The sequence below is a fragment of the Taudactylus pleione genome, unplaced genomic scaffold (assembly GCF_031769625.1).
Source record: "Taudactylus pleione unplaced genomic scaffold, aTauple2 ptg000026l, whole genome shotgun sequence".
NCBI classification, from domain to species: Eukaryota; Metazoa; Chordata; class Amphibia; order Anura; family Myobatrachidae; genus Taudactylus; species Taudactylus pleione.
The window spans coordinates 36,767,156-36,793,920 of NW_028284428.1; the positions used below are offsets into that span (position 1 = coordinate 36,767,156).

At 44.5% G+C, this 26,765-nt stretch overlaps 1 protein-coding gene across 1 annotated transcript in view; it reads left to right on the plus strand.

Annotated features, from left to right (window-relative positions):
- Nucleotides 1-1,902: 1,902 nt before the first annotated feature.
- OTC (ornithine transcarbamylase) overlaps nt 1,903-26,765 on the plus strand; it is a 52,920-nt gene continuing 28,057 nt past the window's right edge. Inside the window, exons 1-5 of the mRNA XM_088451551.1 lie at nt 1,903-2,016; nt 10,333-10,462; nt 18,069-18,150; nt 20,249-20,336; nt 24,785-24,938. Coding sequence (XP_088307677.1) covers nt 1,943-2,016; nt 10,333-10,462; nt 18,069-18,150; nt 20,249-20,336; nt 24,785-24,938 — 528 coding nt within the window. The 5' untranslated portion in view covers nt 1,903-1,942. The remainder of the gene's footprint in view (nt 2,017-10,332; nt 10,463-18,068; nt 18,151-20,248; nt 20,337-24,784; nt 24,939-26,765) is intronic.

The window sequence follows — 26,765 nt, forward strand, 5'->3', positions numbered from 1 at the left end:
ATGCCATCCACATGTGGCTGCAGCAGCCCTTTGTTTCTGTCTTAGCCAGTTTCTTCTTAATGCTGGGCATAGACTATACAATTATCTGTCAGATATCTGTCCAATCTGGCTGGTTGGAACGAAAACCTGGTAACGTATGGGAGCAAATGACAGTCGATCATATTGTCTTATTGTGCGTACACACTTGCCGATATTACTGAGCGATTGCACGATTACGACATCATAATCGTGCAAACGCTCAGTAATCGTGCACAAATCGTGCACTTTTATGTCAGAAATGACCAGCGATGCGCGCGCCCGCTGGTCGTTTCTGACATTGTCCTTCGCCTGAACATGCAGCACAATCTGCCGATAATGACAGATTGGCATGTTCAGGAATGATGGACGACTGATGATTCAGTGCAGACACTACAGGTGATCAGGAACAACTGTACGATTACAGTGTCATAATCGTGCTGTCTTTCCTGATCGCCCAGTGTGTATGCTCTTTAAAATGCTGGAAAACGGACAAAACACAATTGTTCAAATTGGTTGAATTTGTGTGTTTTAACCAATTAGTCTGAAAGACCATTTTTGTCTGTGTGTGTGCAAATGGTCGACTGTCATTTGCTACCATACACTACCAGATTTTCATTCCAACCAGCCAGATTGGACAGATATCAGACAGATAATTGTATAGTGTATGACCAGCATATGATAATGCCAAATGTCTGAGAATCTTTTTCTGCAGTGTGACACAGTCCTCTTTCAGGTCCCCAATGCATTATCAACTTTAGAGACACATGCCCATAACAAGTTTTGTTATACTTAATGGAGTCCTTGCAGCCCAATATCTGTTCAAAACAGGGGATAATGTTAATTATAAGTTCACAGTTTTCATTGTGTGAAAAGTGGATTTTCCTGCTAAACTTGTTGCAGCCTGGCTAGCCTTATCAGCTCCTACCTGCTCTAAAACCCACCCCAGGATTACCTACCTGCCCCTATCTGTCCTAACTGGATAGCTGAGTCCTATACACTATTACCCTCTCTCCTTTTTCTTTCCATATACTCCACAAACAGATAACACTAAAAACAGAGGAAAACAAGACAAAAACTAACTACACTGACAACACTGATCACCAAACTCACAGTGACAGGACTTAAGTTAAAAAAAAACCCCACAGCAACAAACCACAAGCAAGTAAAAAGACCACTAAATAGGAATATTTAGCAATAATTTACATTTTTAAAATGTACTTACTGCCAGCCAACTCTGAAAAGCTTCTCTGCAATCACTTGCTCTACAGCCACCTACAAAAGATAATGAACAAGTGGACAGGCTTTTATAGCGCTTCTGATATCAAAATCCCACGGGTTTTTTAAGAGCCGAAAACTTGAGAGAAAAATGCATTTTGTTTAATAAAGAAATGGCTCAATGCGCAAAACTGAGTTTGAGCTTGTACCCTCCAAACTCCGGCATAATAAATCCTACGGCGTCTTGGATTTGAACATCACTGGTGATGTGTTGCGGTTTCATAACCACCCAAAATAATCCCCCTTTTAGAAGGCATCTGGTCCCAAATGTCACTCAAAATTGTTGATCTGTCTTATAGGGGACACAAAAAAATAGATTTTTACACTAATAACTTCTGAACAATATTATTTAAATTCGTAATAAACTAAAACTGAGGTTTGCATTTAACTGATAAATCATTTATCTCTAGCTTTTCAAAGAAAAAAAGGTAAATATTACACAAGGCAGAAGTGATTGTTTAGGCAGATTTGTTTCTCACATGTCCTGCAGTGAGCTGGCACTTTGATCAATTGGGAAATCACTGCAGGGTCTCATAACTGTACTAATAACCCTGTAGAGTTTTAGTTCATTCTGAGCAGATCAGTGGAGCTCCCTCATTACTCTACATACTCTTCTCATTTTACATTATAATCCTGCAAGTACCAAGAAATGCTATACCATCTGCGAAACATGCTTAACGCGGCTTCTTTAATACATAGCAAGAGCAGTGTCCGCTATTTTCGGTAAGTTACAATATTATTATGCCAAATCAAGGGACACCTGTGGAGAATGCAGTCAGGCACTAGATTAAGGTGATTGTGTGTGTTATTGGAATACATATGGTTTTTCAACTCAATATCATTAACTAGCAGCACTAATTGTGCACCGCGGTATGATATGACCACACAGTTATGACCAATTTAGACATAGAGCCAGCAACTTAAGATGGCCATACACCTTTAGAATATCTATCCAACCATCCAACTAGTTCGCTGATTGGAAAACAAATTTGATAATGTATGAGAGCAAATGACAATCGACCATTTGCTCCCAAACACTGCAAAAAGGACAAAAATGGCCATTCAGACTAATAATTTAAATCTGTTTAATTTAACCAATTTGTCTGAACGACCATTTTTGCAAATTTCCTGGCGTTTGGAAGCAATTGGTAGATTGTCATTTGCCATACATTACCAGGTTTTCATTCCAACCAGCCAGATTGGACAGATATCTGACAGAAAATTGTATAGTGTATGCCCAGCTTTAAAGTGTACAGTATGTCCAGCTTAGTGCTTGGTACATGCTGCTAATTTAGCTGTATATGTGCACCTCATTCAGTAATGATTTAGTAAGTGATTCTATTACTGTTTTATGTGTGTGGGGTATTTAAACGTCCATAATCTAATTTCCTTACCAGTGTTGACTCATCCTTAAAGTTAAGGTCAGATGGAATTGTAACAGTGAGTGGTATTTGTATCCAAAGCATATTATCTCCAGCCTGACCTTTCAGACCAGCCAGTATTGCAAAACATTTAACTGTACAGGTGCATGGCTGAATTAGAAGTGACTTCAGAATCATCTGTACACTTTTGAGTCTGCAAAGTAACAGAAGTGAATAGATATGAAAGAAAGTGCTAAATCTACTGTTTTAGTCCTGAAGTATTTTTTTTTATACAAAACTTATCTAGCCATTAATTGAAGTGTCACTAAATGTGTCTATATGTAATTGTCTACAATTCAAAGGGGAGATATATCAATCATTGGAGAGAGACAGTTTACCAACAAATTAGCTTCTATCGGGCCTGATTCAGACCCACTCGCGAGCGGCTGTCCGCTCGCAAGTGGGTCGATGTTATGCACTGAGCATGCGCACGACGGAGGGAGCTCCGTCGTGCGCATGCGCCAGACGCGACGAGCGAAGGAAAGTCCTTCGCTCGTTGTGTCTGATCAAAGGGGGCGTGCTGTCGATGTTGATTGACAGCACGCCCCCTTTGGTGGGCGTGCCGGGGGTATGCCTCCCTGACGGAGGCGTTCCCATGGGAACGCCTCCCGTCAGAAGCCGGCCCACTGACATCACTAGTGATGTCAGTGGGAGTGATTTTGGCTCTGATAGAGCCAAAATCACTCCGGAGCTTGCGGTTGAAAACCTCAACCGCAGGCTCCGGCTCGCAGTTTCGATGGTCGCGATGGTCACGACCATCGCGGCCATCAAAATGCACGCTCGTATAGGCTGTGGGTGGTGACCCACAGCTATACGAGCGTCCAGGAGGACGCTCCATTTTCATGGAGGGCGGCCCTCATTCAGAGCGTGCGCTCTGCTGTACGGCTCTGAATGAGGGCCATCATCTTTCTAGCACAGCCTGCAAATTGACAGTTAGGAGCTGATTCGTTGTTACTCTCTCGCCACTTTATCTCTCTCAAAGGCTTGATACATATCCCCCAAAGTGTGTATTTGTATAAAAAGGCAAGGATTAATCATGTTTGCTGGGATGGATGGTAAATGTGGTAGAATGATAATTACACATGATCAAGTCATTGTCCATATATACTAATGGTTCCTTGATATGTACAAACGGCCAAATCTATCTAAAAACCCAACCATAAAGGGGCACATCCACTAGACGATCTACTCCCTATTCAATCTCTAAACGATTTTCCCTTGATTTTTTACCCTGAAATTTTATCTTTCAGTCTGAACGAATTTGCAAACTATCTTTAATAGATCAAGTGAACTTGACCTGCATGTTCAGTCGACTGACGAGACGATCAAACGACCAGCGGGAGCGCGCATAGTTGATCGTTAACGACCAAACACTGTACGATTTATAAATGATTTTTAAATGATTGAACGATAACGACGTCGTTATCGTTCAATCACCTGCTAAAATCGTGTAGTGGATGCCCCCCTTAAGACTTTAAGGGGAAATGTAATAGCCTGCGAGTCCAGACAGCCAAGAGATTTCTGCCACTAAGCTGCTAGATTTAAAGTGTCAAGAAAAGGCAAAACCATTTAATTTATTGTCGCTTTAAATCTAGAGGCTAAATCACCAAATTCTTGCAGTTGCCTGCAACTCACAGGCTATTACATGATTTATCCCATTTTGACACTTTTATTCTAGAGAGGCTTATCATACTTTGTAGAAGCCCGCTACTACTAAAAACTGTCTCTTCCATATCCTGTCATTAGACATTTTAGTTTGTTGTACAGGTGGAGCACCCTTTATTGTACGTTATAAGGCTCACATTTCTTATATACCACATAGACAAAAGTTTGGTATTCCTGAGCACTGGAGTTTAGTGGCCGGGGTATGCAGCACTTACATAAGAGGAATCTATTGCGCTTCCCCTTGTGGTGTAGTAATGGTGTCTAGTGGTTAATGCATATTCAACCCCTGGTGGTGTATGGATATATTCTTACCATAAGTTGAATGAGGTACTATATAAATTGAGCTCCACTGAGCGATTTGACAAATGTTTAATAGGGTATATAAACATAAACATAAATGTAAATCAGCTTCACAATATACACAATGGTATGCTGCGATGTGGTTTTAACAGCACAAACACTATGGATGGTTACACACAGTGGGAATACAGTACAATCTAAAAAATAGTGGTATGAAAGAGTTCAGACACTGATAAGAAGTGACAGGTGGCGTCCCAACCCGTGTAAGTCCTTCTTGGTGGCTTCCTGTTCAAAAAACAAGTCTTTACAGTGGATGCTGGCACTTGGTGATGTGGGTCATAAGTGCAGAGTACCTGGTATGTGGGGACTTCTGCTTGCTGGCTGGTTGAAGTAGTTCGGGCTTCTCGCCAGGCTCACCTGGTCCTGGTGGTCTGCTGGGCGTCTACCTGAAACGTGGGTCCGTGGTCGGTGCAGCAGGGTTGGCGTTGTTCCCGGCAGGGGTATGCCGCGTGGTGGCTGCACCTTCCTCTCCTCGGGGTTGGCAGCTATCAGGTGGTCTCCTGATGGTTGCAGTGCTGTGTGTCTGGCTTCTCTGACTTCCAGATAGAGCGCGCTCTAGTGTCAGGTGTGGTCACATGATCAGTGGATAGAAGATAACCCTACAGTGTTAGGCACAAGTGTTCAGTATGTGGCCCCAACGCGTTTCAGCCCTTAGGCCTTCCTCTGGGGGTGTAGTATACAGCCTAGTTGGTAGTTTGTTCAACGAGAAGTGAAAGAAGTTTATAATGCAAGTGTTGATTTGCAAAGGAAGATAATAGTCCAATATTGGTGAAATTATAAACAGAAATAAAGAACTAGGGACATATTTGTCAATTATCAGGTTTTAGATCCAATAAATGTAATTTCTTATCACCACTATTCGCATTAATAAGAAATTAGGTTTAGCCTAAATGTTACAATATACACATGCAGGGACAGGAGGGCCGAAAGAAGTGATGTGTCAGAAGTGAAGTGGTCGCATTAGCAGTCACTTCACTTCTCTTCTGGGATCCCTGTGGCGCTACTGCGCAGGTGCAGCAGCCATTGCCAGGGAGGGTTCCTACAGATCCATCTTCAGGTAATTTGTGTGGAGTGTAGCCTGTAGACTACAGCAGCTAATGCCATCTGAAGATGACGTTAGCTGCCACAGCCAAGCTATGGAATGTACATCTATCTGCATAGCAGCCCCCACAGGAAACTGTGGGGGCTGCTTCTGCTGTCGGAAATGGGGGGACTGCGGCAGAGATTGGAGATATCTGCTGCTGTCCCTCATTGGTACAACCAGGAGATGCTTAATATTTGCGGGGTACACCGGAAACGGATGTTTTTGAGGGATATCCCACAAATATTGTTTAATACATATGCCTCCTAGCTGCATATTTATTATCAGGTTCTAGTCCTGATAATTAAAATGTAATATCACTACTTATTGTGGCAATATGAAATTACTGTTCTCTCAAATGTATTAACGATCACTTGCAGGGACAGTGGCTCTGAAAGGCTTAAGCTGGAGTGTCTTATTATACATGCAGTGCTTGTGATTGAGGATTCAGAACCAGGGAGAATGCAATAGCTGAGCAGGTAATGAGAAACAAAATACAGATGAATTAGTAACAGGAAGGCACAGAGAGGTTAGGAGCAGTCTCTTATAGAAGAGGAGTATAGAGAAGCACATAGAGGTTAGGAGCAGTCTTTTATAGAAGAGGAGTAGAGAGAAGCACAGAGAGGTTAGGAGCAGTCTCTTATAGAAGAGGAGTATAGAGAAGCACAGAGAGGTTAGGAGCAGTCTCTTATAGAAGAGGAGTATAGAGAAGCACATAGAGGTTAGGAGCAGTCTTTTATAGAAGAGGAGTAGAGAGAAGCACAGAGAGGTTAGGAGCAGTCTCTTATAGAAGAGGAGTATAGAGAAGCACAGAGAGGTTAGGAGCAGTCTCTTATAGAAGAGGAGTAGAGAGAAGCACAGAGAGGTTAGGAGCAGTCTCTTATAGAAGAGGAGTAGAGAGAAGCACAGAGAGGTTAGGAGCAGTCTCTTATAGAAGAGGAGTATAGAGAAGCACAGAGAGGTTGGGAGCAGTCTTTTATAGAAGAGGAGTAGAGAGAAGCACAGAGAGGTTAGGAGCAGTCTCTTATAGAAGAGTAGAGATAAGCACAGAGAGGTTAGGAGCAGTCTTTTATAGAAGAGGAGTAGAGAGAAGCACAGAGAGGTTAGGAGCAGTGTTTTATAGAAGAGGAATAGAGAGAAGCACAGAGAGGTTAGGAGCAGTCTCTTATAGAAGAGTAGAGAGAAGCACAGAGAGGTTAGGAGCAGTGTCTTATGGAAGAGTTAGAGAGAAGCAAAGAGAGGTTAGGAGCAGTCTCTTATAGAAGAGGAGTAGAGGGAAGCACAGAGAGGTTAGGAGCAGTCTCTTATGGAAGAGTAGAGAGAAGCACAGAGAGGTTAGGAGCAGTGTCTTATGGAAGAGTTAGAGAGAAGCAAAGAGAGGTTAGGAGCAGTCTCTTATAGAAGAGGAGTAGAGAGAAGCACAGAGAGGTTAGGAGCAGTCTCTTATGGAAGAGTAGAGAGAAGCACAGAGAGGTTAGGAGCAGTGTCTTATAGAAGAGGAGTAGAGAGAAGCACAGAGAGGTTAGGAGCAGTCTCTTATAGAAGAGTAGAGAGAAGCACAGAGAGGTTAGGAGCAGTCTCTTATAGAAGAGTAGAGAGAAGCACAGAGAGGTTAGGAGCAGTGTCTTATGGAAGAGTTAGAGAGAAGCAAAGAGAGGTTAGGAGCAGTCTCTTATAGAAGAGGAGTAGAGAGAAGCACAGAGAGGTTAGGAGCAGTCTCTTATAGAAGAGGAGTAGAGAGAAGCACAGAGAGGTTAGGAGCAGTCTCTTATAGAAGAGGAGTATAGAGAAGCACAGAGAGGTTAGGAGCAGTCTTTTATAGAAGAGGAGTAGAGAGAAGCACAGAGAGGTTAGGAGCAGTCTCTTATAGAAGAGTAGAGATAAGCACAGAGAGGTTAGGAGCAGTCTTTTATAGAAGAGGAGTAGAGAGAAGCACAGAGAGGTTAGGAGCAGTGTTTTATAGAAGAGGAATAGAGAGAAGCACAGAGAGGTTAGGAGCAGTCTCTTATAGAAGAGTAGAGAGAAGCACAGAGAGGTTAGGAGCAGTGTCTTATGGAAGAGTTAGAGAGAAGCAAAGAGAGGTTAGGAGCAGTCTCTTATAGAAGAGTAGAGAGAAGCACAGAGAGGTTAGGAGCAGTCTCTTATAGAAGAGTAGAGAGAAGCACAGAGAGGTTAGGAGCAGTGTCTTATGGAAGAGTTAGAGAGAAGCAAAGAGAGGTTAGGAGCAGTCTCTTATAGAAGAGGAGTAGAGAGAAGCACAGAGAGGTTAGGAGCAGTCTCTTATAGAAGAGGAGTAGAGAGAAACAGAGAGGTTAGGAGCAGTCTCTTATAGAAGAGGAGTAGAGAGAAGCACAGAGAGGTTAGGAGCAGTCTCTTATAGAAGAGGAGTAGAGAGAAACACAGAGAGGTTAGGACCAGTGCTGTAACTAAGGGGGTTCGAGCAGGGCGTGTGCCCTGGGCGCCGTCCTAGTTAACCAGTGTAGTGCTGACCGCAGTGAGTGCGGTCAGCACTACACATGTACACAGGATCGGCGCTAGGCTTCCCTGTGCCCAGCGCTGTCCTGTGCTACATAGCCGATCCCCTTCCCTCCCCCTGAACGCTTACCCAATAACGCCAGGCGGAGGGTGGGAGGCGGGCTCAGGCTGGTGCATTTTTACACACACATCGCTGCCAGCACAGCGGCGATGTGTGTGTTAAAAATCAGCCAAAGACAGTCAGACAGACTCTCATTGGCTGTTGCGCCCACTGCAAGAGCCGGGCTGGAGCTCACTCATGAGCTCCGCCTTCCAGCTCCTGCAGTGGGTAATGGGAGAGACTTCATGACGTCTCTCCCATAATGCAGAGCACGCCAGCCTGGCAGGACTGATGTGCGGACAGTGGCACGGGCAGTAGCCGGAGCTGGAGGGAAGAGTATAAAACCCCTTCAGTAGCTGTACCTGGAAGTGACGTGAGTGAGGGCGGAAGTGGATGTTTTTGCCCACACTTGACAGGAAAATAAGAAATTTGGCCCCTTGCGGGCTCGCTTCGATCGACACGCTGTGGGCACAGTGGCTCTCTTCACTCGCCACAGGAATATATTCCGCCTCTGTGCCCACTTGGATGGTAGGGAATGACGGACACTGGATGATGACGTCATCGTACACAAATCTCATTCCGAGCCGGAGCGGGGATTCATTTAAGTTTTTTTTTTCTCTTTTTTACTTGTATTTGTCTGCACTGCATTGGAGGGAGGGGGGGACTACTACTGGGGGCACTGCATCGGGAGGGGGGCCTCTACTGGGGGCACTACTGGGGGAGGGCTACTACTGGGGGCTCTGCATCAGGAGGGGGGACCTCTACTGGGGACTACTACTGGGGCAGGACTACTACTATAAGGGGCTTACTACTAGGGGCACTGCACTGGGAGGACCACTACTGGTGGCACTACATAGAGAGGACCACTAGAGGGGGCATTGTAGAAGGGGTACTGGATAGGGGGGATCACTACTGGGGGCCTGCATAAGGGGGACCACTACTGGGGGCACTGCATAGGGGGGCTACTACTGGGGGCACTGTATAAAGGGCACTGCATAAGGGGTACCACTACTGGGGGCACTGCATGGCGGGGAGTACTACTGGAGGCACTATATAAGGGACACTGCATAACGGGGACCACTACTGGGGGAACTGTATAAGGGGAACTAATGGGGGGTTGCATAAGGGGTACCACTACTGGGGGCACTTTATAAGGGGAACTAATGGGGGGCTGCATTAGGGGGACCACTACTGGGGGGTACTGTATAAGGGGCACCACTAGGGGCCTGCATAAGAGGGACCACTACCCGGGACATTGAATACTGGGGGTGCTGTATAAGGGGCACTACTGAGGTTAAGGTGCATATGGAAAGGAATGTTCAGAGTGACGAGAAAAGGGTGTGTGTCATGTGACATGTTGACACGCCCCATTTTTAAGTGACACAGGCCCTTGTGACCACGCCCATTTTTTTGCCGGGCGTGCCGAAGGCATAGGTGGGGGAGGGGCTCCACTTTTTAATTTGCCCTTGGCTCCAAATTCCCTAGTTATGCAACTGGTTAGGAGTAAGAGAGAAGCACAGAGAGCAGTCTCTTATAGTAGAGGAGTAGAGAGAAGCACAGAAAAGTTAGGAGCAGTCTCTTATAGAAGAATGAGAGAGAAGCACAGAGAGGTTAGGAGCAGTCTCTTATAGAAGAATGAGAGAGAAGCACAGAGAGGTTAGGAGCAGTCTCTTATAGAATAGCGAGAGCTTAAAATTTACTGAGAGAAGCAAAAAATAAAAGGAACAGCTACTGCAGTTTGCAGCAAGGAAAAAAAGCTGGGAATGGGAATCTGAATTGAATAGCAACAGGCAGGAGCTGGAGCAAGATTACATTAGGCTTCAGAAATATGGGATAAGCTGCACAAAGTGGATAAATATCCCCTGTGAATACCTGTGGAAGGGTTAGGTGAAATATAAATGCTACTTTTCTAAACATTTATTTGTATTTATCTACAGATCTTCTCAGAATCATGCACAGTTGAAAGGACGTGATCTTTTAACCCTGAAGAACTACAGTTCAGAGGAAATAAAATATCTTCTGTGGGTGGCAGCTGATCTGAAACATAGAATAAAACAAAAGGGAGAGGTGAGAAATGAAAACTGAATGTGTTACATTTTTACAATCTGTGCTGCCACATAGGAAACCACTAATTATTCTTTGTGAAACACAATTTATTTTAGAGTTGATAAATATCGGATGTTAGTAATTTAATAAAACAAAGCTGGTTAATTGTATATTATACAAATGAAGCTTAAACTCCTCAGCTCTGCTTGCTCTAGAATTCTCCCAAGTAAGGATTACAAAAGTAGGTATCCAGAAAAATGATATTTTTTTCTCTGATTTGAAGCAGCTGTATAAGTAGTTATTGTTGCTGAAATATGGCTTGCGCTACTGCTCGGCCTCGATGATGCTCCTTTAGGGAAGCATCTTCCTTTACCGAGATGGGCGGCATTTGGTTTTCTGTGCATGTGCAGCGCCATCTTGTCACTTACCTTGTGGCATAACGAGGGGGAGTGTGTGGGGCACCTTCCCCTGGGCTCCATGACAGGCCCGGCAGAGGGGGGAGTGCCCGGCCAGGGCAATGTACAGTGTGGAGATGTGCTCCACACTGTAGCGGCCAGCGCTGGAATCAAGTGTTTGATCCCAGCCTAGAAGGTCTTGCAGTCCAGTGAGATGGGACACATCAGTGGCCGGTGCTAGGACAGTGTGTCTGTTCCCAGCACTGGTCAAGGAGCAGCAGTGGGTGACATTTAGCGCCAATGGGCATTGAAGAGCTGTGGCAATTTTAATTTAGCGCCGGCTGCGAGCCAATCATGGCTCGCCATGTCATGGCTATCTCCGCCTGACATTAGATACCGCTGGGCAGAAAAGCCAGATTGGTGGCGGGGAGCAAAGGACGTCACACGAAGAGCTCCAGCGGTTGTGGAAAAAGTCAGAAGAGGTCGGGCTCAAGAGAGAAGAGCTCAGGTGGCGGTGCCGCTGGCCAGGATGGGCCATTGGCAGAAGAATGCGGCTGAGGACCAGAGAGTGCTGCAGTGGTGGGAAAGTAAAAGAGCTAACAATGCTCCCCACTCCCACTAGACAGGTAGGCCCTCTATGAGACCTTCCCATCATTAACCCCTTCCTAGACCACCAGGTTGTCTGGCACTAGGCCCGTGAGGGTAATCAAGCCCTAGGCCTGTGGCACTGATAGGCAGGCATTAGGCCTGTGCTCATGAGGCTGTTAGTGTGTAAGTGACCCTGGGCAAAAGGCCCAAATCACAAAGGAAGGGGGGGGGCATTTTTCAACTTCCCCTTTCGCCAAAACTCCTAGATATGCCCATGCTTGCATACATAAACATTTATTGTCTGGCTTGAGCCAGATAGCAGAGGATTTGAAATTATGGTACATGTGGCGCTGGTGAGTTACAGTGGCATCCATATACTTGTCGGGCCCACTACAAATGAAACAAGCAGGGGTGCCCCACCTCCTGATGGACACAGAGGTGCAGCATGGAGCGATACACATATACTGTATACACACACAAAATAGGAAATAAATACAAAATAAAAACAATAGATTATAAAACTAGAAAAAAAGAAATAGAAAATATTTTAAAAACCTTTCAAGATTTTTTTTTTTTTTTAAAAGCATTTTATACACATGATTTTTAGATATAGTGATGGTACAAGAACTGCAATAACAGTGGTTAAATAGGCTTCCCCATGCAAGGTGTATTGCACATGGGGTGGGGAGGTTTGCGGGCGGAGCGCAGGGGGCAGACTGAGGTGACCCTATACACACACACACACACAAGCACACACACAAATAACTACAGAATGTCCCAACAGAACATGGTATACAACATCTAACAATGATATAAACCCATCCCCCAAAATGTTTTTTATTTTTTTTTATTGAATTTTTTCAAAGAATTACAGAACATAGCAAACATTTCCATATATAGATAACATTAGAAATTACAAATAACAGAACAGATATAAATAGACCTTTGAAAAGACACCTAACAATAAGGAAGTGAATGCTAGATGATCACTCTTTAGGTTACAGTATTCACAGATGAATTATTAAAGTTAAATCAGCAATAAGTATGATATAAGGAAGAGGGGGGAGGAAAGAAAGGGAATGAAGAGGGAAAGAGAAGGGTGCCAGCCAACGCACACCACCGGTGCAATTTCATTAATAATATATTTAAATAATGCTATAGGTATCATGCAAAATCGAAGATATTCTCTCCATGCGATATGTGGTCCATATAGCATTGATGGTGGCTGAGATAGACAGGGGTGATTTCCAGTGGGAGGCAATGTGAAATTTTGCAGAGTTTAAGATATATTCAATTAATTAATTTCTGCTTTCCCCAAAATGTTACTACACAACCACTCCAAATTAAAATAACATTGCTACACCACCAACCCACTTCTCTTACCAGATATTAGTATAGACCACAGATACATTACTACATCCCCCAATGCACCCCACCCCCAAGATAATATAATATAGGCTCCCCCAGATACATTACATCCTCCCAACCTACCTTACCCCCATCTGCCCAGATTAGGTATCCAGATGGATAATCGACAATGAGTAGGTTGACACCAGATGGTCGAGAGTCAACAGGTTGATATGATCAAAAGAATCACAGGTGTGGTACCCTCATAGTTAAGGGGCTACCCCTTTAGCTGGTTAAGGGATATAGATACCCTGCATACCCCTGTCATTTTTTTTTTCACAAGTTCATACAGCACCATAGGCAGGCACAGTGAACTTTGAACCTGCTCTCCCTGGAACTTACTGAGCATGTGCAACCAGGGGGGAAGAAAATACCCTGTGGTCAGTAACCCATTTATGCAGGAAAATTTCCCTTCTTTCATTGGTGGCATGGGTGTCTAGGAAGAGGAGCCCAAGGGCAGTGTGTTACCGGGGCCCCCTGTCCACTCAGAGGAGTTGGGACAGACCCAGGAAGGGGGGCAGAGTAGTGTAGGGAGATTATAAAAATGGTTCCCCGGAGGGTGAAGGGTGCCCTGATGGGAAGGAGCTGGGCAGCAGGTGCTGCCATGTAGTTAAAATGGAATTTAGAAATCCTGCAGTAGGGGAAAGACTGCCTGACCCCGGAGAAATAGCTGTCACTAGGAATTTAACCCCTATTTTTCATTCTTATGCTGGACTGTACTTGCTAAAGCCGTAAATGTTAATGCAAATCTCTATTTTCTCTGATGCTGGACTGTGCTTGCTAAAGCCGCAAATGTTAATGCAAATCTCTATAATTCTCTGATGCTGGACTGTGCTTGCTAAAACCGCAAATGTTAATGCAAATCTCTATTTTCTCTGATGCTGGACTGTGCTTGCTAAAGCCGCAAATGTTAATGCAAATCTCTATTTTCTCTGATGCTGGACTATGCTTGCTAAAGCCGCAAATGTTAATGCAACTCTCTATTTTCTCTGATGCTGGAATGTGGCCCTGATTCAGAGCCGGACGCTCTGAATCAGGGTCGGCCTTCTTGTTTTTTAGAGTTGCCTTCAGGCCGCTCGCATAGCTGTGGGTGACCACCCAAAGCTATAGCGAGCGGCCAGGAAGATGGTCACGATGGTCAAGACCATCGCGACCATCGGGCTTGCGACGAGACCCTTGTGGTAGGGTCTCGTTGCCGCAAGCCCCAGAGAGCTTTCGTCTCTAACAGAGCCGAAAGCTCTCCCACTGACATCACTTGTGATGTCAGTGGGGCCGGCCCCAGACGGTAGGCGTAGGGTGGGTTTTTTGTATTTATTTTACTGCAGGTGCCAGTGGGCGCTCAATTGCAGGCCATGTTGGCACGTGTGGTTCTCCAAATGCCAGCATGCCCTGGCAGCCATTTAAATTGGACATTTTCTGGGACTTAGTGCACAGGAAAATGTAAATATTTTTTTCTTATATTAACCCAAAACAGACACAGCATGGGGGTACTGAGAATGGCCCTAGTGCTGTCAGCATGGACTGCTTTCTTCAGATGAGGGTGCACACCCTCCCAGGAGAATCCAGACCTGTGTTGACAGAGCATTGTAGGCATGATTCTGAGTTGCGAGTAAACTGTGCACCTGGACAAACCATGCAAGGGGTGCAAATAACATTTATTTTTTTGCATTCAGCGTAATTTAGCCCACACATCCGGCCCATGATCCTGCAACCCGGCATCTCTGCATCGGTGAAATCCAACATGTTGGATTTCACTGATTTGTCGATCACGATCAAAATATGATTGTGATCTGTGAAGTTCAACATAGAGAATTTCAACGATCCTCCGACGGATCACGGAACATCGATGGCCGCCGTTCGCCATTTCCGACTGGCGGATCTGTGTTTCCGATCCTATCGCAGGATAGTGCAGCCTGTCGTTAGGTGTATAGGGGCCTTTAGGTTTGAGTTTGGAAACACCCCTCCCATATCTATATCTCTTTGCACATTTACATCTCCCAACCTACAGTGCAACATGGTTTTGTCCAGGCACACAGTTACTTGTTCTCTTTTGCTTTATTCCCATCTTAGAAGCAGCCCTGTGTGTCTGCCTTGCTATAAAGGCACCTGTCCTGGCTGGTAAAGCCAAGTGCTGGTCAGTGGTAAATTTTGGGGCCACGATCTTTGGCCCCAAGATTTTTTTCTCTACCAGCCTAGGTTTAAAGCCCTAATGCTGTCTATTGTCTTGCAAAGGGATCCCACAACATTTTTTTTTTTTTTCTAGTATTTTTGAAGACTGCATGGATCCTAGAAAACCGTGCTGCTATTTAAAGAAACACTCAGAGGCCAGGGCCGCAACTAGGGGGGGGCTAGAGGTGCACGTGCACCGGGTGCCGGAATGCAGAGGGTGAAAAAGGGATGACTCACGTTGCTTTGGGGGCTGGAGAGTCAGAAAACGGCCATCCAAAAATGGCTGCTGCCAAGGAGCAGACAGATGCTAGAGGTCCTTACTGGACTTCTAGTGTCTGTTAGGCCAGTGCAAGTGCCAGGAGAAGATGCTGAAAGCTGCATCTTCACCTGTGAAACCCCCTGGCAACGAGCATAGACCCCATGGCAATGAGCATAAACCCCATGGAAACGAGCATGTAACCCCTGGCAATGAGCATAAACCCCATAGCAACAAGCATGAATCCTCCTAGCAACAAGCATGAGACCCCCTGGCAATGAGCATGGAACCCCCTGGCAATGAGCATAAAACCCCTAACAACAAGCAGGTAATTTTAAAGTAATTAGAACTCTTACTGTGGGGCATAAAATGGTGTCGGGCAAATATGTAAGTGTCACTTTGGTAATAGGCATTACAGTGTGTGGCATAATGTGTAATGGGCATTATTGTGTGTGGAATAATGTAAGTCACTATACAAGGGATGTTTGACTAGTGCACTGCCTTATGGAGGGCCAAGGACAAAATCCAGGTACGGGAAGGGAGGGGGCGCAAAATTGCTACCTTGCACCGGGTGACAGATATCGTAGTTTCGGCCCTGCAGAGGCAACCCATTTTTTTAAGTTTTTGCTGTGGAATTGTGTTGGCTTAGTAAATATGATCATTCATATACAGTTACATCTAATGGGAAAAAATTGGATGACATTGTTTGTTTATTCTAAAGTGTGATTATGCAGCAGTTTTCAGCTTAGTAAATCCATGGCATGTAAATCTGCTGAGAATTCATTGCAATCCTATCGGGATTCAAACCCAGTACTTATTATTAAATTATCCCCTTTGTTTTTATAGAAACCATTGTCAGTGGTATAGTGTATTCATAGACTAGCATAATGCTGGTCTGGTCGCATTGTTGACAAAATGTTTTCTTTACAAAAAAATAAGGCAGTGTCATCTGGGTTGTGTCCCTAGTTAATGATAACACAATTGTTGCAAGGAGTGCGCTACTGCACTGCCTCCCTCCAGCAACTGACAGGTAGGACTGAGCCGGCAGTTACTAGGACCTGGCAAAGCTCAGCTAGAGAGTCCGACCTCTGACATGCTCATGTGCTGCGTCCCTGCACCTCTTTACTCCCTGGCACTATGCATGGACAGTAGGATTCTTTCCTCTCCTGTTTCATGCCTCCTCTCCCCTCAAGCTTCATACCTCTTCTCCCCTCATGCCAGCCTCCTGAGTCCTCTCCACTCATGCCAGTCTCCTCACTATTTATGCCAGCCTCCGAGTCCTGTCCATTCATGCCAGCCTCCTCCCCCCTCTTGCCTGCCTCCTCTCCCGTCATGCCTACCTCCTCTCTTACTCCCCTCATGCCAGCCTCCTCTCCCCTCATGCCTCCGCGTCCTCTCCCCTCATGTCAGCCTCCTCCGAATCGTCTCCATTCATGCCAGACTCCTCTCCATTCATGCCTGCCTCCTTTCCCCTCATGCCAGCCTCCTCTGAGTCCTCTCCATTCATGCCAGCCTCCTCCCCCTTCTTTCCTGCCTCCTCTCCGCTCATGCCTGCCTCCTCTCCCGCTCCCCTCATGCCAGCTTCCTCTCCCCTCATGCCCCTGAGTCCTTTTCCTTCCATGCTCAGCTCCTCTTACCTCAGTTTACTCTCCGAAGGTGGCCTTTTCAGAAAGCTTTTTTGATGGTGGCGTCCTCGTATTGGCTGGCTGGGATCCGGACCACTGCATGGTTGAACTTATTTCCCCTTCGCGCTAGAGACCTGGAAGTGATGTGTAGTGAGGGCAGAAGTGCAGTTCCATGCCCATAAAGTCCACTTAGAGAAGAAACTTGTCCCCGTGCAGGCTCGCTGCACTCGCCATGCTTTGGGCACTTGGCTCTCCACAAGATTATATTCCCCCTCTGTGTCCACGTGGATGGTAGGGAATGACTTTGGACAGTAGCTGATGAAGTCAAGGACCTCTTAAGTGAAAGCAGGAGGCGAATCATGGAGATATAGTGGCTAGGGAGGGCTGACTGGCTTACTGACAGCAGCAGCTTTGTCCTGGCAAGCAGGCAGGGGCCCACTTGCTGTAATATAAATGAAAGTTTAAAAAAAAAAAAAATTAACTCCTGAATGACAGAGGGAGAGAATCGCAGATGCAGGATGTGACACGTCCCCAAAATGGTCATGACACGCCTGTGTTTTTAGCCGACACTCCCCGTTACAAACCCCCAGAACACTCCCTGACTGTCAATCACACTGCAAGTCAATACTTGCTGCGAACAACTATGGTAATGTATGTTGACGCATGCACATTGCGACTCAGCCGCATGCGCAGATGCCCAATAATCTCTCAACTGAAAAAACATCAGCATAGCGTACAACTTTAAATCAGGCCCGTAGTCTATACAGGACAGGGTGAACTAAGTACTGTGTTGTATTTGAATAGCATGTAAGCCAGAAAAGTATTAGATGAGAGAGTATATATGTTCCTCTTACTTTGTCTTTCTGGGTCATATGTATAGATATGTTTAAATATCTCTATTGCTTCCCAAAAATATCTATATGGCTCCTAAATGTAGTATATAACAAAGCATGTATGCTATTAATGATATTATATATTTAGCTCTTTGTGGTATTTGTAGTTGTAACAAATAAACATGGGCTTTTCGTTTTATAAATTGTGTCCAAAATCATCACAAAGGATACATTTTAAAGTAATCTGGTCTTTAAATGATGTTCTGTGAACAAGTGTATTGCATTTTTAGGCACAATTGTACCACAGCTTGAACTCTGAAACCTAAGTCTGATAATGCTTTTATTACCTTCCAGTATCTGCCATTATTGCAAGGAAAATCTCTTGCCATGATATTTGAGAAGAGAAGCACCAGAACTAGACTTTCTACAGAAACAGGTAAGCCATTGTTTGTTTATTTTGATTGTGAAATTGTCTATCTTCCTTTAATTATATAAGATAGGTCAGTTTATCATATTGTTTCACTTACATTACTTGATTTTGTTTGGTTCAAAGCCCCGAGGCCCGCTTTCTCATACACTCATCATACACTCATCACGCCATTGGCCTCTTCCGCCCCATTCACCCTCACATTGCAGTCATCTATCGCCCACCTGGGCCTCTTAGATAACTTTGCCACCTGGCTCCTCCACTTTCTTTCTCCTGACCTTCACCACCTCATCTTGAGTGACTTCAATATTCCTATTGATGTCCCCACTGACCTCTCTCTCTCTCTCTAAACTTTTATCCTTCTTGTCATCTTTAAGTGTCTTTCAATGGAACTTCTTCCCCTTCCGCTCCCTTGATATGGTTTTTACACACCAATGTTATAACCCTGATTTTGAAAATTCCCTCTCTATGACAATAATCTCCTTTTCTTTATCCTTTCTCTTACCCCTTCACCTCCTCTACCCCCTAAGACTGCCTTCTCCAAATATAACCTTGAGGAAATTGACTTTCTCCTCCTCATTGACTCACTTCACTCTCACAATTCTACCCTCTCCTGCCATGTTGATACCATTTCCCTCTACAACAGCACCCTCACCTCTGTACTCTATTGCTCTGGCTGCTACTAATAGCCTTTGCAGATCCATGCCTTGTCCCTGGCATTCTAAATGCTCAAGATATCTGCAAAAGTGTTCTCGAACTGCATAGTGGAACTGGAGGTAATCGCATTCTCATATGAGCTCCTCTGCTAAAAGTTCATACCTCCTGTAGTACTGCACTTTCCCTCTCCAAAATTCTTAACTCCTCCCAGTTGTCCAACTCCTGATGTGTCTTTGCTTCCTTCAATCCCCCCCTCCTCCCCTTGCATAATGTATTTTCACAAGCTTGTCATCCAAAATTTAATCTGTCAAGACAGTGCGTCCCACTAGCCCCCAGAACCCCACCGCCTTCCTTCCACTCCAACTTCCCCCATTCTCCCAATTAAACTAGCTATCTCTGTCTTTTTCTTCTGTCTCTGGAGTTGATGTCATGACCCTTATTCAGGCTTTCTTTCCATCTACACCTGTGCCATTGATCCAATGCACTCCCTGTATCCTGTGCTCCGTATCTTCCCTTGTCCACCTCTTCAGCCTATCATTAGCACCATCCCATCTTTGTTCAAGCAAACCCTTGTCTCTCCCATCCTTAACAAATAGCACTTGACCCTGACTCTCTCTAACCTGAACTCCTCCCATTCATGTCACTTCCAACTTTGTAATATCTTCAGGGTCAGGCCCTTTCTTACCTTGAATGCAACCAAGAACTTCATCCACTCTCTGGTCATCCCTTGATTTGAATATTGCAACATCCTCCTATCTGGCCTTACCTACTCCTACCTCTCGCTACTCCAGTCCATCCTAAATGCCATTGTGTGACTAATTCAATTTATCTCCTTACACTCATCTATAAAGCCTTCACCCAATTCTCTATACCTTATAGCTCTAAGATCATTTCCTTTCACACTCACCCACTTCACTCTTCTAATGACCACAACATATCTTCTCACTTATTTAACCTCTTCCCTTTCCTGCCTCCAGGACTTCTCACATGCTGCTCCTTGCCACTGGGACTTACTCCCTTTCCCTATAGGAATATTACAAATCTACCACTGTGTGCTCCTATTTTACAGTGTCTAACTTTCCTAGTTGGATCTCAGGTGTTCAACAACTTAGTGAAGAGTGAACACCAATCCTCATTGTAGAGCTTGTTGGGACACCAAAAGTTAGTGGTACTTTCACAAACAGTGTTCCGTCAGTAAAGCAGTAGTTTTTGTAATAGTAAGGGGGTAAAATATGTTTACATTGAAAGGGAAAGGTATGTTATTGAGAAAGGAACAGTTCTCCCAATGTCCATATATCACAAGACCAGTGTTCACTGGTTTGTTGCTGAAAATCCGTCTTATAAAACTTATAGAAAAATGAGTCTATATAAACACTACCATTTGTATATGTACTGTACTTTCCATTTCTAGTTCTAGAAATAAACTTATATATTTTTCTTATGCTTACAGGATTTGCTTTACTTGGAGGCCATCCTTGTTTTCTCACCACACAGGATATACATTTGGGAGTTAATGAAAGCCTGAAGGACACAGCAAGGTCTCTTTCATGTTGTCTGTCCCCTGCAGATTCGTGTGTTTGTAAGGAAGAAAGAAGTTTTCTAATAATCCAACCTACATAGTCCATTTTATATGATGAGCTGATCTTGTAATTGTTAGAACAATAAAATACAAAGAAAACTACCAACAGCACATGCCTTAATGTTTACTTAGTAGCAATGGAGAATAAGCAAAAGGAAACACTCATAGAGAGTATTTTATTTATAGCAAACTTATTATCCTAATTCCATTAAGCATCAAATGCAATTGGCAGAATATGGGTATGCAACTTTTTAAGTACTCTAGCCCTCATTGTCATAGGTAGACAACTACCATATATTTATCATATCTGCATATAATATTCATGCAAACATATATAATACCAAGCTCATATAAAAGTTATATTATTCAAACATAATTGCAGATAATAATAAACAGTAAAACCCAAAAGATCAACAGTATTGCAATAAAAATAAGTGAGTGGAAGCTCCAGTCTATAGCGTAAGAGGAAATCCAAACATTGCAGCCACAATAGTTGATACTTAGAAAGTACACCCAGGTCATCCTATTAAGGTATTTGATTATAACACTCTGAGATAACAATTTTTCTTTGGCTATAGAAAAACATCCACATCTTCATGGTTTTCATCACACCTAATATTCCCATTGTTGCACAATGGTAAAAGGGCCTTGGCCACTTGCTTGTGTTTGTCGACCAGGCAAACCGTTGCCACAAACCTCTAATTTGATTGCAGCCTTCAGTAAGCTGAAGACTGGCTTTACTTTTTAGTGGCTGACAGATTTCCACCTAGTCCATTATCTTGATGTACTGTATTATAGTCATTGTTAACCTAAACTCAGCCCAAATGAGCCCAACTAAGGGCTGTATTCAATTAGCCGCGATAATTTCGCAGCCGATGGAGGCATCTAGTTTCTGCCTACATTGCGTGTTTTGGACACGGAAACTTATCGGGCGTGCCCCCGCTATTTGCCCTATTCAATTCCAAAGGACGCATAAACGGGACCCGGCGAAACGCAGACAGGCGAAAAGTGCTGTCAGATTTGGGGAAATCAGCCTGACACCCCCAAAAGATGCACTAATATTGGGGATCAATATAGATGCCCCCGAATAGCCCTATTGAAGCTATTTAGGGTACTTAAATGCTCTCAATAGCTGCTAATCAGCGCCTTTGCACAAGTGGTGAAGAATAGCATTTAGCCATTTTTTTGGGAGAAAATAACTAGTCCCAGTAAATTTGGGGTACATGAAAATGGGTCCAAGCATATTTAAAGTTCGCAAAAGTGAAGTTTTAAAAAGCGCGCCTTCAGCAAGCACCTGCAATCAAAAAAACACCTCCCCCATACTTGCAGTAAAAAAACATCTCCCTCCAAAAGCTTATTTTGCTAGTTTTTAAGTTTGTACCCCGACTTTGGACTTTTTCGCCCCCTTTTTCAAAGAAATTTTTTGGGGTGTTTATTTTTTTTTTAGGATTAGGAGTTATGGTTTGGTGGCTGTCCCAAGGGTGCCGAGTGGTTTCCCAACGTTTGCACCCCAAAACCGCAATTCTGTACTTGTTTTCACCACCTATTCATAGGCAAATTTTTTTCGCCTATTACATTACATTGCGTTTTCGCGTACGCGAAACTATTTTGAATTGAATATGGCGATACTTTTCCGCCTGGCGAAATGAAGTCACCCGCGATACTTTTCCGCGGAAAACGGCTTTCCGCGTCTAATTGAATACGGCACTAAATAAGACTAGACAGAGATAAATGTATAGGTCACACAGTCAAATACATATAATGTTACAATTGTACGAGTACTGTAGTTGTGGAATTCATGAGGAAGTTCTATATATGAAATTGATAATTCTACCTTTAAATAATATTTGAATTGAAGCTATTTTTAGCTAAATAATTGTTCCTGTGATATAGTATTGTTAATAATAATACTCCAGAAGAAAGTTCTGAAGAAAGGTCTGGCAATACTAGTAATAGTTTTATGGCTTTACATATAATGCCATAAAATTAGATATTTATATAATGCAGTCTTGGTGGGTAAGCTCTGCCTGCAGTGACATTACAGTATGGCATTAATAATTATGGCAGAAAACTATACCTACAATTATTGCAGTATCTGTCTCTAAGCTGTGACATCACCAACATGCATGCAGAATGGTTGCGGTAACTAGGGTTTGAAACACGCTTGCAGTGTTAACAAATGAAGAAAAGGTAACACAAAATGGCATTGTAAATTGGAATGGTTAGGCAGGCAGACACCTACCTGTATAATACTGAATACAGTGACTATTATCCAGAGCAATGAAACGAAACAATAATAGTCCATACGATACCTGTCAGGCATTGTAGAATATTCTAAAGTCCGCAGGTACCCTGTTGTATTTGCAAATATGTTTTGACCTAATTATATTTAATACAAACAACATTATGAACATCACCAATGGTTTTTAATTATTAGGTTCATTGTGTTAATGAAGATAAAAGTATCAAAGATGTCAGAAATACAAAACTTGCCTAAAGAAAGTAAAATGATTTTTATGCTACAAAATATTGTAGCTGCTACAAAGTACTCTCTTTGGAATTAGCCATTGAGATGCAAGTTATTTCATGTTGGTGCAGAGGTTAACATTACTGCCTCACAGCACTGAGGTCATGAGTTAAATTTCTGGTCATGGCCCATCTGCGTGGAGTTTATAAGTTCTCGCAATGTTTGGGTGGTTTTCTCCAGGTGCTCTGGTTTTCTCCTATACTCCAAAAACATACTGGTAGGTTAATAGGCTTATAACGAAAAAAAAATAACCCTAGTGTGTATGTGTCTGTGTATACATGTGGTAAGGAATATAGGGCCTGATTCAGAGCCAGACACTATTTGCGCTGACTCGTTCAGAAAAAAGGGCCGGATATTTTAATAGAGCGCTCGCTCTTTGCGGTCTGTTGACGCCTCTATGTCTGAGCGAGCGAACGAAATATGCGCTCGCTATTTTGTAAAGACGCCCCCTGGCCGTTCGCATCATACGTCATCTCCGCTATTTATTAGATTAATTGAGTACATCGAAAGGCGTCTGAACTGCTCGCAGTGCTTGTGGTTGGATTTTCCTACCGCAATCATGTGAACAGTTAAGGCTAAGAGACAACCAAGTGACGTGGCCGATGATGCTGCTTTGTTAATTATGCACACCCTTAAAACGCCCGTTTTGACTGCTTGGCACGCCTGCGTTCAGATCTCCACTCCCCGTTTTCAAGCACCTTCCCCTGTTACCACCCACAAACGCCTCATCCTGTCACTCAAATTAGCAGGCACTCGCTATTTTGCGAACACACTGACTGGTTGGCGCATGCGCATTACGACCCATACGCATGCGCAGATGTGCGAACATCGCTCGGAGCGAACGAGCTGCCGCTTACGAGCGGCTCTGAATCTGGCCCATAGATTGTAAGCTCCACTGTGGCTGGGACTGATGTAAAAGACTAAATATTCTCTGTAAAGATCTATGGAATATGTGTGCATTATTTAAATAAGGGGGCGATGTACAAAGTGGTGATAAGTGTCAAATGTGCTATAACCAGCACTATTTGACACTTAGGGCCTGATTCAGAGCCGGACGCTCTGACCAGAGCGCTCGCTCTGAATCAGGGCCCTCCTCCCTCAACTTGGAGCGGCCTCATGGACGCTCGCATAGCTGTGGGTTACCACCCACAGCTATAGCGAGCGTCCATGATGATGGTCGCGATGGTCAAGACCATCGCGACCATCGGGCTTGCGACGAGACCCTGCGGTAGGGTCTCGGTGACAGCAAGCCCTGGAGTGATTTTGGCTCTATCAGAGCCAAAATCACTCCCACTAACATCACTATGGGAACGCCTCCATCTGACAGCCACGCCCCCGGCACGCCCACCAAAGGGGGCGTGCTGTCAATCAACATCGACAGCACGCCCCCTTTGGTGCGAGACCCATAACGACGGCTTGGCCGTCGTTATTCGGGTCTCGCGCATGCGCATGACGGAGCTCCCTCTCTCGTGCGCATGCGCAATTCTGCTCCATCGACCCGCTTGCGAGCGTCCTCCGCTTGCGAGCGGGTCTGAATCAGCCCCTTACATCGAACATCGACATACATGAAAGCAGAGAAAAGAGAAAATCACTATTCTCTACACTATCTGCAACCATCTAATAATTTGGCCGTCACCATATTATTGTATGGAAAAAAATCATGTATCGGTAGGATTACTTGGCAGGTATATGTACTAACCAGAGGCGGCGAGTTTTCTCTCCCCCACTCCGTTGGCCGAGATGTTAAAACAGCTCGACATTATCGCTTCCTGCTTCGCCTCAAGTGCCGCTATAATACATCTCCCCCTAAATGTTGCATTTAACACATAATAAATTATTTGCTTTTTGATCTTACATTTGTTTCGTTATCTTGCTGTCAGGGTGCTGTCTGGAATGACAGATGCTGTTCTAGCACGAGTTTATCACCAGTCAGACCTGGAGCTACTGGCAAAAGAAGCAGCTATTCCTATAGTAAATGGATTGTCTGACGACTACCATCCTATTCAGATTCTAGCCGATTATCTCACAATTCAGGTGAGTAGCAATGTCAGATGAATCATTTCCCATAATCATTTCTAGTATAAGGCATATGATCCTGGGGAATCCTCAGAAGAGTTTGTACATTTGGCGTGGTCTGCATAAAATCAGGCTTTCACTCTGTGGGAATTACAGTTCTGCTCTGCGTTGCTAAGCAATTCTATACTGTGACTAATATCCACTGCAAGTACATCCATATCTGCACATTCTGTCCTAAGAGATATAGGTTCTAACTTATGAAAAACAATAGTAATTTGAACTGCATATAATTTGTGCTTTATATAAATTAGAGGGAATCATACATCATATACAGTGGCAACACAGGATTTCTACAGAGGGGTTTCAAAATGCTTGATTTTAAAGCAAATGTGGCCAGTCCATGAAGAGGGCATAATCAGCACTTAGCCAGCCATAATATACGTCACAGTAAGCCATTATATGCGGAAGTAGGGCCATCCTGCCTGAGCGGAATGTTTTTATTTCAGATGTGGGCACCATTCCAGGGCACTTGAGCAAGTTCGGGAATCTGGGAGGCAGAAAAAGAACCTTGCACTGCGGGGGTTAATGCAGCATAGGGGAGATAGGCTCTCCCTGGCAGCCCCTACCCCAGCCCAGACGGCGATCCATCCAAAGTTTTCCCGCTTCTGGGTTGCTCTTCCTACCCTCTTCTGTATATGAGATGCCCAGCCACCACTTGTCAATGCTCTGCAGAAGCTGCTGGTCTCAGGAGGTTTTGGGTCTAGTCACCCTGTATACCTCTCCTCAAAGGCCATGTTATACAGTGCTCAAATCATAGCTGCCTACCGGAAGGAGCAGCCAGATCGGCAGGGCAGTGGGGGGGCATGTCCGAAAAAGGGGGTGTGTCCGGATGGGTGCCTGACGTTGGTAGGCGTCACAGGGGCAGGGTCACGTGATTGCGTCATTTTGGCCCCGCCCCCTGCCTTGCAATGCCTGTATTATCGGCATTGTGTAGCGGGGGCGGGGCCAAAATGACGCAAATCGCGTCACCAGCTGCCCTCGCAGCGGGGGTTAGGAGTATGCCGGGGGGGATTGGCGGCCGCCAGGAGGCTTGCCTGCTTTTCCGGGGGGGCAGGAGCTGCACCCGATTATCGGGAGACTCCTGCCCAAATCAGGAGGGTAGGCAACCCTGGCTCAAATCCTACCAAACCTTGTATTTTGAGTAGTTGATTCAGAGCCTATTGTGTATTGTATGTGACTTATGCTAGCTCTGCTCTGTGTTACTGCCTTTATTTTCTGTACTGTCAGTTATAACTATCACTGCTATTTATCCTCAACCCTTTGCTACAGGTGTGTGGGGAATTTATTTATTTATTTTCTCTCTATTGTATTTCACATTTATTGATACTTGTGAAGGTAGTCACATTTGCACGTATTTATTATGTCTAAGGGTAAGGGTAAACAGGAGGCTGAGGCCCCGGTGCTGGTTTCATGGAGAAGGTGTTTGCTGGGCTTGTCCCCTCAGGATTTTATACAGGATTGTTTGTGTGCTATTTGTTATAAAGAACCACCTCACCAGTCCAGTCTACCAGCCCCTGTACAGAAGCCATCTTGGGTGTCCTCCTTGTCTCAGCTTATGACGCAGCTAGTGGACCTTTTGGCTGCTTCCATGCTGCCTCGCATAATAGGGTACCCACAGCAGTTCCAGCCTGCAATGTTTGCCTCCCTATACATCCTTCCTGGATGTATGTTTATGCCCATGCAAGTCAGAGTACGGCTCAATCAGCTACTGCGTTTCAGCAAATGAGCAAATGTTGCAGTCAAACAGACTGTAGCCATTAAAGTGCCTAAGTGGACGGTATCATC